The sequence below is a fragment of the Neofelis nebulosa genome, chromosome X (assembly GCF_028018385.1).
Source record: "Neofelis nebulosa isolate mNeoNeb1 chromosome X, mNeoNeb1.pri, whole genome shotgun sequence".
Lineage (NCBI taxonomy): Eukaryota > Metazoa > Chordata > Mammalia > Carnivora > Felidae > Neofelis > Neofelis nebulosa.
The window spans coordinates 23287466-23302223 of NC_080800.1; the positions used below are offsets into that span (position 1 = coordinate 23287466).

At 38.3% G+C, this 14758-nt stretch overlaps 1 protein-coding gene across 1 annotated transcript; it reads right to left on the reverse strand.

Moving 5' to 3' along the window:
- Positions 1–9835: 9835 nt before the first annotated feature.
- On the reverse strand, positions 9836–13687 carry LOC131502678 (serine/threonine-protein phosphatase 4 regulatory subunit 3B-like). The gene has a single exon (XM_058713572.1). The coding sequence runs from the start codon at positions 13340–13342 to the stop codon at positions 10988–10990; it is 2355 nt and encodes a 784-aa protein (XP_058569555.1). The 5' UTR covers positions 13343–13687; the 3' UTR covers positions 9836–10987.
- Positions 13688–14758: the final 1071 nt, after the last annotated feature.

Below are 14758 nucleotides of genomic sequence, written 5' to 3' on the forward strand. Positions count from 1 at the left end.
CTCTCTCTCAAAATAAATAAATAAACTTGAAAAAAAAATTTTAATAAAAAAATAAAAAGAAGAAGAGGTCAATACTATCTATAGTTAGTAAAATCTTTACCAAATATACTTCTGATAGATTTATAATTTCTTTTCTTGAAGCGTTTGATTTTGGTAAAATCTATTTTAATAAGAGAAGTAACATAAAATCAAGCTGCATTTTAATCCAGTTTCTAGATTGTTGAACCAACACCAGTTTTGCATGACACAGCATACCCCATATTTAGCATATGAGAAACACCATACACATATCTCTCCATTTTCTTTCCACTGAACTGTTTTCTGCTGTACCCATGCAGTAACGTTCCTATCGACCTGGACTTACTATTTTGATATCTGGTAGAACTCATCTTCTAACATTACTATTTTTCATAAAAGTCCATGCTATTCCTGGCTAACAGTATTTCCAGATTAATTTCACAATCCTTTTGTATTTTCAAAAAGAAAAGACAAGATAATCCTCATAGTGCTTTTCCACAGATTACATTAAATTCATGAATTTATGTTTGGAAAGCAGAATTCTGCAGAAGAATGATTTCCTGTCCCAAATCAAGGCATGTTATTATTAAGGGATTTTTATTAAAAATTTTATTAAAGGATTTTATGTAGCTTAAGAAACTTTAATGCTTCCTTTGTATAGATTTTATACATTTCTTATCATATTTATTACTAGGCATTTAATTTTAAGCAGCTACTATGCTTATTACTAGATAAAGAAAAGTTATTGGTTGCCATGTATTAATTTATGTCATCAATACCCTTACTGAATTTTCTTTTTGTTTTTCATATTCTTTTGGATTTTCATAGCATAATATCTGAAAAAGAAAATATGCCCTCCTTCCTCCCAATATTTATAGCTCTCATTTCTTACTCTTTCTTATCTAATTGCATAGGCTAGGAACAACAGTTCAATGTAAAATAATGGTTGCTAATTGACATCTTTATCTTGTTCTTGATTATAATAGAGAGTCCTCTGGATTCATCCTTAAATATGATTCTGATTTTCATATATACATATAGAACATAGTTTCATTAAAACACACACACACACACACACACACACACACACCAGTACATAAAATGCAATGATATTCAAAACATACTATAGCATCATCCAACAGGCTCTGACCTCTATCATGAACACTGAGCAACCAGTCCAATTTAACACCACCTAATTTTCTGTATCAGTGCTATAAATACATGCTACACACAGTTAAGGGAGTATTAGTTTTTATAAGATACAGGCATTGGATTTTATAAATTTTTTGCCTTCTGTGAGAGGAATATTTTTTTTCTTACTATAACATAAATACTAAAAACTATCCTTACTCTCTGAAAAAAATGATCATAATGCACTGATAGGCTAAAACTGGTGATACTCTATGTAGGAATTTGCTTCAATATAAAAAAATTTTTTTTTTTGAGCAGCATTCTCCTTGTCTGCTTTCCTTCTAGCAAAATTCTGATGCAATTTTTAAAGGCTTTGGAAGCTTTTTTCTCTCTGTGTTTCCCGACACAGTTAAAATAGCCCTGGAGTTAATTTTTTTATTTGAAGATTAAACAAAATTGACCTGTTATAGCCTCAGAATATTTCAAATGACAAAAAACCCCAATGTAGACTACCTTAAATTACAAAGGAAACATTTTCTCTTGTTATCCAAATATCCAAAAGTAAAGCTTCAGGTGCGGCTTGATCTAGGGATTAAGTACTATAGATGCATTTCTCTCAATACATTATCTGCCTTGTTTCTTTGCTACTTGTGTCTTCTGCAGAGTTTCTTCCCTCGTTCTCAAAGTACGGTTGTCATCAGCTCCAAAAATGATACATTTCTCATTTGTATCCAGCAGCAAAGAGAATCTCTTCAAGTAGTTCTCATGGAAGAAGAGATTATAGTTCTTAGAAACTTACACATTTCATTTGCTTTGCCTTTGTTGTATGTCTATCTGTGTATCGGTGACAAATGTCAAGGAATACACTCATACATCCCTGGGGCTGCTGATGGGATAGGGTCAATCCCACTCAAACTGCTTGGCTAAGAATTGGGAAGTAGAAAATATTTTCTGACATCCCTGTGGTTCTTAACATTTATAATTTTATGTACATAGTCATTTACAGCATAAGCATCATTTTATAGATAAGTACCTGGAGACTACGAGAGGTTATGTGAATGAACTAAAGCCAAATAGGTAGGCAGTACTTCAATAATGACACAAACTCAGCCATTCTAAATCCATATCTGATTCAATACACTTTTTCTCTATGTATGAAATATTAGTGAAGGTAAATAAAGCCATCATGCATAATACTATTAATACATACATATTTACCTAAAGGAATTTGTAACTATGTGAGCTAACTGATGTTACCTAAACTTGTGGTGATCATTTCACAGTATACACATATATCAAATCATTATGTTGTACACCTTGAACTAATTCAATGCTATATGTAAATTATATCTTAATAAATCTGGAAAAAATAATTAATAAAAATGTACTCATATAAAGAATACTGCTGTAGTTTCTAAGCTCTAACATAGTGTTAGATTTCCCCCTAATACGTAATCTATTCTACATTGGAAAGGATCTTCATATTTAAGATCAATAGAAATCGTACAAATTTTCATTACGTTTCAGGAGTAATACTCAAATCTGAGAAAAGCATAAATCGCTATCCAGAGAATATCTACTGTTCTTTGATATTTTGCAATCTTTGGAAATACATCAAAAATGCTGTATGTTTTCCATTGCCAAATGTGATAGACTAAAGCACTCCTCAGATTTTGTAGGATATCTTTGAAAATGTGTACAGCAGAAACATCCCAATATTATTGGGTGGTTTATCAGGCTCCTCAGCCCATTCATATGCCCTTCTTTTCTAAAGGGTTGCCTTAGTAACTCTCCGACAAAAGTAGTTTTCTGCAGCTTTCTCCAAATACTACCCACGTAATTGCTCAATTTAGTCATTGTAGTGGGGGCAGGAAACAAAGTATCTCAAATTTGGTTTGCTTTTGATTGCAACAATTTGGAGACCAAAAACCTAGTAAAAACAGCCATAAGTGCCAGCTCTGTTAAAATAGCAATCATATGCAATACTATAGAGGGATGATAGATAGAAAACAATTTCCTTTATTATTCCAGGGAAGGATAAACTGATTAAATTTAGTCTTTGTAAAATGAAGTGTGCATATTACAATTTAAAGGTAACTAACTACTAGATTAGAATCAAAAGGATACCTTTCAAAACAATAAATGGGAAGGGGAAACAAACAAACAAACAAACACACATCCAAAGGTAGAAAGGAACAGGAGTTGATCCAAGTGTAGTGGTCAAGAAACTCAAGTTTACCAGTCAGATGTGCAAGGTATTTAATTCAAGTCGTATATACTTGGACATAATTTGTATTTCAAGCCCCCATTCTTCAATGGGACTGAACCTTTATCTCAGTAAATTAAGGAGGCCTCTATTCCCCACACTTCTCTCACATTAGCAATGAAACAACAGCATGGGGGAATGCATGAGGAGAATTGGGGATATGGACCTCCATTGTTAATGACAAAGTATCCCATGACACACATAAAGTACTTAGCATGATTCTTGGCACATAGTGCAAGTTAGCTATTTGATCTCTCTTGATTTCTGACACAAGAGTAAAAATTTCACTAGCTACCTCTTTAGCAACTCCTGTAGTTGAGTGTGATGACAGTGGCTTGCAGAGTACTGTGTTTTTCTGGAGAAGAATTGAAGCAGTGTTAGCTTAACATGACCTTTGGAAGCGTGGGTAAAGCAGAAAGAGGGACATTGTGTACATAGATTGTTCGTAGATATGATATGGTGATATATTTTTGCTTTATTTCTACCTGATTATTAATAAATATATATAGTATGCATATAATGGTTCTAATGTTTAAAGTACTTTCATGATACATTTTAAGACACATTATATACATAGGAGAAAGAACTCACTCTATGGAGTCAGACAAACATCTGAATACACTCTTACTAGTACTGGTTATGTATTTCTTTGTGCCTCTGTTTCTTCTGTAAAGCAGTCCAAATCCATACTGTGTTAGTCCGTGTTCTCCAAGAAGGAGCCATCATGAAAGAAGTTAGCCTGCAAGGATTTTGTTAGGAAAAATGCCGATGAGAGGCAACAGAGAGCAGGCCGGACGAAGGTGGAAAAGGCATCAGATCAGGACACACTCTGACCTCAAAGGAAGAAGAAAGGGAATGAAGGAAGTATATTAGATCACCATGTAGTCTACAGATTGTTCAGGACAGCCTTCAGAAAGTCAAAGTCTCTAGTCAGAGGAGTCTCTCATCTGCCCAAGAACAAGCCTGCTTTATTAGTACCCCTGCCATACAAATCACTGGCTGGGAGCAGCCCTTTGGAAGCATGGCTGGGGGAAAAAGTGAGGCAATGATTACAGTGGCTGGGGCCCTTATTTGTATTCTATTATATTCCCTCTTGACAAGGTGCATTCTCAAGGCCACCACATCTACCTTGCAGATTTATTGTGAAATTAGAAATGATGCAGGTAAGTGGGGCCCCAGGGTGGCTCAGTTGCTTGAGCGTCCGACTCTTGGTTTTGGCTCTGGTCATGATCCCAGGGTCATGGGATTGAGCCCTGTGTCTTGCTCTTCGTTGAGCATAGAGACTGCTTAAGATTCTCTCTCTCTCTCTCTCTCTCTCTCTTTCTCTCTCTCTCTCCCTCTGCCCCCCGCCCCACTCACAGGCACTCTCTCTCTCCAAAAAAAAAAAAAAAAAGAATGTAGGTAAATTGCCTAGGAAAGTGTGCTTGACATATAATACATGCTCAATAAAAGAATGACCATTTTCACATGTCATTTATGAACTGTTTAGCATAGTAACTGTGATGTTTATAAGATACATATCATTTAATCCTTATAAAACTTCTTCCCATTAAATGTTTGTGTTAGTGTGCTAATGCTGCCATAACAAAGTACCACAGCCTGGGGGTTTAAACAACGGAAATCTGTTTTGTCACAGTGTCAAAGCCTAGAAGTCCCAGATCAAGGTATCAGCAAAATTGGTTTCTCCCGAGGCCTCTCTCTTTGGCTTGTGGATGGCCAGCTTCTCCTTGTGTCTTCACATGCTCATCCTTCTGTGTGTATGTCTGTGTCTAAATTTGTTCTTTAAGGATACCAGTTATATTGGAGTTGGGTCCATCCTAATGACTTCATTTTAACTTAATTATCCCTTTTAAGACCCTATCTCCAAATACAGTTCCATTCTGAGATCCTGGGTGTTCGAACTTCAACATATGAACTTTGGGGAACATAATTCAGCCATAATAGTGTTGTCAGCCATACATTAAAAATAAGAACCCTGAGAATGAGAGGTGTCACATAAGATGCCACGGTTATACAGGCAATACAAAGTGGAATCAGGATCTCTGTAATTCCAAGCAAAGCCTATTCTCTTTTCATTCAAGTGCATTATACACCTAACCCTTGTATATACTTTGCCCCTTCAGGTAGAGGATAAAAATAAAAGGTAACTCAGCCTAGTGGATGTGAATCCAATAATCATAAAGTAAGAGAAGTTCTTGAATCAAGCTCTACATATCTTTAGACTAGTGGTTCACAATTAAGGGTGGGTTTGCTCTTTGAGGAATATTTAGCGTTTTCTGGATACATTTTTGTTTGTCACAACTGGGGGTATGCTGCTGGAATCTAGTGGGTAGATGTCAGGGATGCTGCAAAATTTCCTACAATACACAGGAAATCTTCCAAAACAATGAAATATCTGGCTCAGAATGTCAACCGTGGTGAGACTGAGAAGCCCTACACCAGAGTAAGGTAATTTGGTCATTGAATCAGATTAAAGAGATGGGAAATTATCTAGACCTATTTTGAAAATTTAGAATTCTGTCCTGACCATTCTATGATGCATCTTTCTTTCCCTAGGCCAGCTGGTTGGTACAGCCTCTGGGCGGCAGCCTGGCAAAAATGAGAACTGTGTGATTCAAACTTAATTCTGGTGTTATAAAAATGTCTCTGTCCCTCTCAGACCTGCTCTTTCCAGATGAAAAGTTTGGGTGAGAGCAAGGAATAACCGAAAAAAAGGGGGCACATTTATGGTTACTGGAAAGAGACATTCAGGTGTTATGGAAATGGAGGAAGAGCAACAACCCAGAACCTCGGGTTGCACAGGGAGGAAGGGGCATAAAAGACCTCTGGCTTTCAAATCTGCCTCTGAAGACTTCCTCCCCACAGAAACATTCTGGTGAAGCTCTCCCACACTGTTGGAAGCATCTTTAACTGACTGCTGGGTCTGCTATGCCTAGCCAGAGAACTCTGATCACCTTTCCTTTCCCTTAACCTCACTGAGAGATCTATCAGAAGATGTAAAGGATGCTCCCAGCTCATGCAACACACACACACACACACACACACACCCCTCTGGATGTCATCCTCACCCCCCATCTTCGTCACCCTCGATGGGCTGATGTCACACCACCATGCTGGTGGCATGGACAAATAAGATTGGATTGCCTGCGTTTAGCAGATCTTCCAAAACAAGGAGTAGGCTCAGTTACTTGAACTGAACTGGGAACTTTAACCACAGCATTTCCAACCTGGGTTGCCTGACTGATGTAGGTATTACCTGACAGACCTGCAACTTGTAAGGATTTTCTTTCCAAGGGCGTCATTCGTCCTCTTTTTTTTTTTTTTCTTTTGTTTGCCTTAAAGTTTATTTATTTATTCTGAGAGAGAGGGAGGAAGAGAGAGAGAGACAGAGAGAGAGAGAGAGAGAAAACATGTGAGTGGAGGAGGGGTGAAGAGGGAGAGAGAGAACCCCAAGCAGACTTCGTGCTGCCAGCTCAGAGCCCCAGCCGGGCCTCGATTTCATGAACTGCGAGATCATGAAAGAGAGCAAGAGTTGGGTGCTTAACTGACTGAGCCGCCCAGGTGCCCCATTGAGACTGAACTTTTTGCGTGGGAGCTGGGCATTAACCCATCTCACGCCTGAAAGCCTCATGACTTGTACCGTAGGGTGGTAAACTTGCAGCATCCTGGATCCTCCAACACCCTCACGAGAAGAGCTTAACTCTGAGGCAAGAAATTCCATACTATGGCCCTCAGGTTTGCCCATTATTTCAATTGCTTTAAGGAAAAGGACACTTGATCTGTTATCTAGGGATACATTCCAGCTGCTTGCTCTGCTTGCTGGGGTGGGGCACAGGAGGAGAAGAGAGCTGCTTGACTCTCTTCACTTTCACAAATCTTGGGTGCTCTCCTCACCTCTCCTGCTATTCTTCTCATTTCCATTTTCTCTGCACTCCTCGTTTAACATCCAAGACACCACTCCACCCAAGTGTCTTTATTGCCATGCAAGCTTATTTTTCTTTTGACTTAAATGCCTTTTATTTCAGTTGTGTCTCAGCAGGGCATGACGCATACGCATAGACTTGTCTGCTAGCCAGAAGTGAACTCATTAATTTTTAATTTGTCATGTTGCTATCATTTGATCGAGAGTATGAGATTATTGATTTAGGAGCATAACTTGTCATTTAAGTGTTTACCTGACTTTATCCCCAATCTTCATGCAAATGATTATGCTACTATTGTTGATAATAAAAAAGAGTTTCAAATTTTCTTTTAACATTTATTCACTTTTGAGAGACAGAGACAGAGTGTGAGCAGGGGAGGGGCAGAGAGAGAGAGGGAGAAAGAGAATCCGAAGCAGCCTCCAGGATCCAAGCTGTCAGCACAGAACCCGATGCGGGGCTTGAACTCAGGAACCACAAGATCATGACCTGAGCCGAAGTTGGACACTTAACCGACTGAGCCATTCAGGTGCCCCAATAACAGAGTTTCAAAAGCTATTTGTTGAGTGCTGAAAATGTTCTGGGTAATTTACATATAGTTTCTGATTTTCAAGAGAAGATGAAGAAACCGTGGTTAGAGGAGCAAAGAAGTATATCGTCTAAGGTCATTGAACTGGTAAGCATCAGAGCCTGCATTATCAGCAAGGGCTGCCTGAAAAGGAAGCTTTTGCTTTACCTGTTGTATCACCTTTCCTTTGTTAGTGTATTTAGAAAGTCATTATACTGTAAAAATTCCTGGAAGCCATGCATTTAAAGCCCTAGTCGTGACAAACCCAGGGTGCCTGCCCAAAAATGGCCACCTATATTTTACTGTAAATATACAGCCAGTTCAAGCTGTTTCCTCTTTGCATAAGTAAGCCACTTAAAGGTCCTGTTAAAATTACTTCTAAAAATCTTAAAGATGGAATTAGACATTTTTGACACGCTATCTCCTCACATACAGTACCTAGAGAGACTGAACGTTTTGGTCTGTTTTCCACTCAGCGTGCAGACAGTAAGGCTTGCTCTTCTGTGTTTCGTTGCCCTCTTCAGTGTTCCCGTAATAGTAGGTTATGCCATTTGATGGGCAATTTGCCTTTGCACCACTTTGCCTGTCATGTTGTTTCCCTAACATTAAGTAGCTGAGACTAGAAAAGGGCTCATAGAGGTTATACAGCTCAATAGAATGTCTGTCCTTTTTTTTTTCCCCTTCTTTTTTTAACTTCTCATTACACTTATTTCCTCCTTCGCCCTTCTTTACAAATTCACTGGAAACAGTACAGCAAGAAATGCAAGTATTCGTTTTTTTCTCCTACAGTGTCCATTAAAATTTTTTTTTACAGCGTCCATTTATTAATGGCTGATTCAAACTAGGTGAAAAGGAGAGACTAATCAGAAAGGACATAGAAAAATTGTTCTTCTCGGTGTAGTTGTAAATAGCTGCTCTGTTAGGGAATTGGGGCCACTCCCACCAAAACAAAGAGTTAAGGATATTTTTTTTCAAAACAACACCCTGTGTATGTATGTAAATGTGTGGACTATGGATAATATTCCCCATGACAGTAGCCAGAAGGAAAACATGAGATACTTTTGGAACAAACTGCCTTTTTTGACATATACTCACAACATGAATAATCGCATTACAACATTTAATTCAACCAGCATGGTTTGAGAGATGTAAAAATGCGGTTTTCTTACTGTGTCAGGTCCTCAGCAAAGTGTGGTTATATCTCCTGAGGTCATGTCCACACTTGAGCAGACTCTACATCTGATAAAATGATTATTTCTTGCATCAGGAATACACTCTCTTTGTAGCTCCTATGCAACTTTCTTACCTCTGTATAAGATGTGCTTCCTATTGGCACAGTATGCATTTAAAATGGTCCCTTTTACTTTTGGAATTACAAGGTTGACTTTTTCACTCCCCAATTTTACAGTTCAGCATGAATATCATCAAATGGTGCAAAACAACTACAGTGGTATTTTGAATATAAAATAAAAAAATGTCTTATGGAAAACTATACATCACATCTACACAGACAGTCCACCTGGTTCAGTGACCCAACCTGAAATTAACTCTAAAATCTTTAAAACAGGAGAAACTATATCACTTCAAGCCATTCCAGGAAAAATGGACCCAGTTAACTTGGTTCTCTAAAAATACATCCTCTGAACTCTTTGCTACCACTTTTTACAAATTCTTGGTCCACTGAGAGGCAGACCTCTTTTTTGTACGTTAGCCTTTGCAAATTATACTTTAAAACTTAACTTGCTCTGAAGACTGACACAACTTTATTAATACGTCAGGAAATACCTTCAAAAGTACCTTTCACCATCTGGCAATTGAAAGCATTCTGTTCGACACGCTACCAAGGTAACAGAGAATACCATTCTAGAATACTACTGGCTTGATTTTTGTCCTCACTTATGTAAACAAACAAACAAAACTTTAACAACTGCAGATTTTGAATCCAGCTTTCTTTTTTATTCATGAAAAATACACACTGCAAGTTACTTCCCTCCAAAAAAAAAAAAAGAAGTTAAATTAACAACTGCAGATTTTAAATCCAGCTTTCTTTTTTATTCATGAAAAATACACACTGCAAGTTACTTCCCTCCAAAAAAAAAAAAAAGAAGTTAAATTAACAACTGCAGATTTTGAATCCAGCTTTCTTTTTTATTCATGAAAAATACACACTGCAAGTTACTTCCCTCCAAAAAAAAAAGTTAAATTAACAACTGCAGATTTTGAATCCAGCTTTCTTTTTTATTCATGAAAATACACACTGCAAGTTACTTCCCTCAAAAAAAAAAGTTAAATTAGCAACTGCAGATTTTGAATCCAGCTTTCCTTTTTATTCATGAAAATACACACTGCAAGTTACTTCCCTCAAAAAAAAAGTTAAATTAGCAACTGCAGATTTTGAATCCAGCTTTCCTTTTTATTCATGAAAATACACACTGCAAGTTACTTCCCTCAAAAAAAAAAGTTAAATTAGCAACTGCAGATTTTGAATCCAGCTTTCCTTTTTATTCATGAAAAATACACACTGCAAGTTACTTCCCTCCAATTACCCAGAGGCTGATTTTGTGTTAAATCTTTGCAGAAATGTGAATAGCTTAATTTTTTTTATTACAGTTGTCTTTGTTTTCCATATAAACCTAAGTTTTTACTTCAAAAAAGGCAACTGAGGCAAAGAAAACCAGAACCATTGAACAAGTCATGTTAGAAGCTTTGCCACTGCAGTGTTAATAGTTGCTTTAAAAACATACCCCTGAAACAAAATTGCATTAATATTATATCATCAACCTATTTCCTCCCCCCACCAAACCAAGATTTTTCTTGCAAAGAAGTTATCATTCAGATTCTGGTTAGTTTATTATTATTATTATTTTTAATTCTGTGAAGTTTGGTTTTCACAGAACTAAAACCTCCTAGATGATAACACTGAGCATCTTTCCTTCTTACTGTGTATTTAATTAACTTCAAATGAGAAAGCTTTTGGATTCAGATTTTTCACTAATTGATGTTCATAAAATTTTAGTAATGTAGAACTTAGTAAAGTAGAATTTAGTAATTTTAGTAAAGTAGAGTTTAGTAATGTTACAGGTTTTACGAGCTAAGATGTGGTTTCTTCTTGGGCGATGTTTCATCTCCTTCATCTTTTTCTTCATCATCTGGATCATTCTTTAAGCCAACCGTGCTGCTACTGCTCTGGCTACTCGTTTCATTAGCACCACCAGCAGAAGGGGATGAACTGATTTTGCAGCTCCCAGAAGATGTTCTTTTAGGAAGATCTACCTTGTCTTCATTTTCTTTTGGGTTTTTAGTCTCCATAAACTTATCATAAGGATCTGGAAAATCATCTTCCAATGGTGGCATAACTGCTTCTTCTTCCTTTGAATCTTCTTTAATACACACTTTTTCGTTCTTCTCCAAGACTCTGATGCCTCTGCAGAGTATTTGACTATACAGTATAGAATGCAAATTCTTCCGAATTTGATTTTGTTGCTCTTTTTCTTCATCATATCTGATCTTCAGTCCTTTGAATGTCTGAACATATTCAATCGATTCAAGTGTTTTATAAAACTTCTCAACTATATGTGTAACAAGAGATCTGATATTTTCCACTCTTATATATTCAAACAGCTCAATAACAGCTGAATTCAACATATTGTACCGAGTCCCGTTTTTCAGAAAAGCATTTACAACTGGCTCAAAAAGATTTCCCTTGATGATGTAACAATTATAAAGTTCATCTTTAAGGCCAATCATCCCTCTCATAAAGCGAAGAGCAGACAGAGTCAGGAAAGTGTGCTTTGAACTCATCAAGATCAAGACTCTTCTTAGCAAGTCATTGCTCAAAATATAGTTTTTTATGTAATATGTGTGATGTTGCACACAAAATGTGAGCAGCTCCAAAATTAAAGAAAGCAGCCCTGCTGTTTGATAATTATTGGGGCTGTTTTTGTCAGCTCCAACTACATTATCCCCTTCACATATATTTTCTGAAGTGATGGCAAAAAGTGGTGCTATGAAGTTCTGTATACAATGCTTGTAGAAGAAATTTAGAAACTCACTTCTTTCGCATTTATTAGGTGTTGACAGCATATTTTCAGGATGGATTAGAGCACGAAGAAGTCCCATTAAATGAATAGCACCTTCCAGCTCAGGATCAGTGTCACAGATCATTTGCTCACTTATTAAGTTAATGAAATGGTTACCATCTACACTCTGCTGGGCTTCTTCCATTATAAATTCTCGGATCATGGATGGACTACACTCTACTAGATAAGTAAGTATATCGGTAGCAGCTGATAGTATCTGCAGATCCTTCCTGCTCATCACGGTTTTCAGAACAGGAAGAATTCCCAAATGCGTCAATGTTTTGATGAGGGCGTCCTTGTTCGGAGGCTGTAATGTCTGCGAAAATTTGCAGAATTCCTTGAAGAAAAATAGCAACTCGCGCTGTTTATCATCATCTATAGTCTCGTTCCTTAGCTGCACAAAAACTTCAGACAAAAAGTTGTCATCTTCGTGCAGCATGCAGACTATCTCGACCTTGTTGAGGAAAATAAAAGTTGTAAGAGTAGAAAGAACATTCTCTTCAAACATGGATGGTATCGGCATAAGGATGTCGTGAATGTACTGTACCCTATAGGTCTGATGTATCTTTTGCATAAGTTCACAGTCCGTTATTGGTACAACTTCCTTGAACTTCGCATGTTGAGTCAAGAATTCCCTATGCCTTTTCGGCTGAGCCATTGCAGGGTCATATTCGAGGCATCCCACCACATCCATGATACATTCATCAGAAAACATGATCTCAAACAGAGATGTCTTGTTAAGGAATAAGATGGCTTTAATAATTTCATACAAATGGTGTAAACCTTCAGTGTCCCCTTGGTCTTCACAAGTGTGGAACAGCTGCAGCAAATTTTTAATATAGTCCCCATTTTCTAAGATCAGAGCCAGTCTTTCCTTATGGATAGGTAAAGGTAAAGCGAGAATCGAGGTAACAAAGTCATCAATATCTTCAAGTTTACCGAGTTCACAGCTAGGCAAGTCATCAGCGGTTTCGAGTATTTCGTCAAACTGATCTTCTGATTCATCTAAGAGGTCTTGTGTGATAACGACAGATGGATCTTTACCTTGAACTCGGCAAATGTCTTCCCAGATCTGCTGACAACCTTCGGCATCCCGGAAACTTAAAGCCATACCGTGGCCCTCCGCTTCTGACCAAACAATCAGCGTTTCCTGTTGCCTCTGGTACGGCGTATTTGAATTGATCTTCGACTCCAGGATTAGCGCGTCACTGGAATCCGACTGAACTAGCAGACACACGCTCTGGAGGTGCTCCACGTGAGCCAAAAAGATGTGCCCGGTGCCTAGGTCATCCCATTGTTGATCTCGGTTCAGGGAGTAGAGTTTCACGCGACACTTGTCGGCCATGGCGCTTTCTGCCATCTTCTCGGCAGCGGTGGCGTCGGCGTGTGAGGTGGCTGGCTCGCGCCTGCTCAGAATCAACGGCTATTGCCGTCGTTGGGGCAGCGACGACGGTAGCCGAGGTGGCCGGTTAGGAAAATCACAGTAGAAGATGGCGGAGAAATAGCGGTCGCGAAGCTGGCAGTTACGGAGGTCTGTAGTGTTCGGAGTCCCACCTCCTCTCGCTTTCATCTTATGTTCGCCTTTCTTCGTTTTGTTCTCGCATATTTCTTCTTAATGTGGGTTTAAATCGTGAGTCTGCTCACGGTCGTCTGGGAAAGCCTCGATTATGACAGGATTCTTACGATTCTCCCAGGATTCTACCCCAAAGGAACGTTCTGTACATGTCGAGGCAGTTGCCCCCAATATTATGTAGAGGCTTAGTGATTAGAGCAAAGCTCTGTTCTAGCATAAAAGCTTTCGCCCCTCAGAAACATTTTCACTTATCAGGTGTGCGGGGATTTAGGACTTGAGACAAAAGAAAGTTAATCGCTGATGTCCTGACCAGTTCAACACCTGACATCCGTGTTGAGGCTCCCGCCCCACCCCTGACCCCCGACCCCAGAACAGAAACGGGAGCCAAGTGAAGTGTACGCTATTAACAATAATCAGAGATCTGTAGGTGCGTCTTCTCCATAACACTTGGTCTATGTATCTGTCATTCACTTACTCCCCCCCCCCACCCCCCCCCCCCCCCGCCATTGGGGTAGGATCTTGTTCCCAGACGGAGTTGGTTGGCAACTGTTTTACTCTGTTCAGTTCGCCTAAAGCGCCGCCGTCTTTGGCGCAATGGGAAAAACTTTTTCCAATCTATAACCCCACTCCTCGTTCTTAGAGGAATGGGCCAGAGGGAAACTGGGTTGAAATTAGCTAAGAGTGAGTAATGAACATCACAGGTCAATTGTTTCACTTCTTTTCTTGATCATTACAGTGATAAGAACCACAACTATGTAATATTACTTGAGGGCTTATTGTTATTACCAAGAAAGGTAATAACATAATTGATCAAATATAGCACTTTAGTACTTATTATGTTCAAGACACTGTGACAAGAACTTTTATATCTTTTTGTACTTAATTTTCATAATCACCTAGTGATATAGGAGTCTTAAGGGTCCTTCTAAGATCAGGGAGAAAACTTAGAGAAGTTAAATCGCCAAAGGTCACACTCCTAATAAGTTGAGAAACTCTGATTTGAATACATGTCTTTCTGATTCCAAAATTGGTTTTCTCAGCCATTGAACTATGCTAGCCCCTTCTTTTCTTGGCCTTCATTACATTTTATTTCACATTCCTTCCATCTATATAATTTGTAATCAACATAAAATTATCGAGACGATGAAAGTCACGCACTTCCTTCTTTAGATCCACATCTGTGTATAGCCAACCAAAAAATAG

What these genes read in the sequence shown, in the direction of transcription:
- LOC131502678 (XM_058713572.1), bottom strand. Translation starts at nt 13,342, where the DNA reads ATGGCAGAAAGCGCCATGGCCGACAAGTGTCGCGTGAAACTCTACTCC.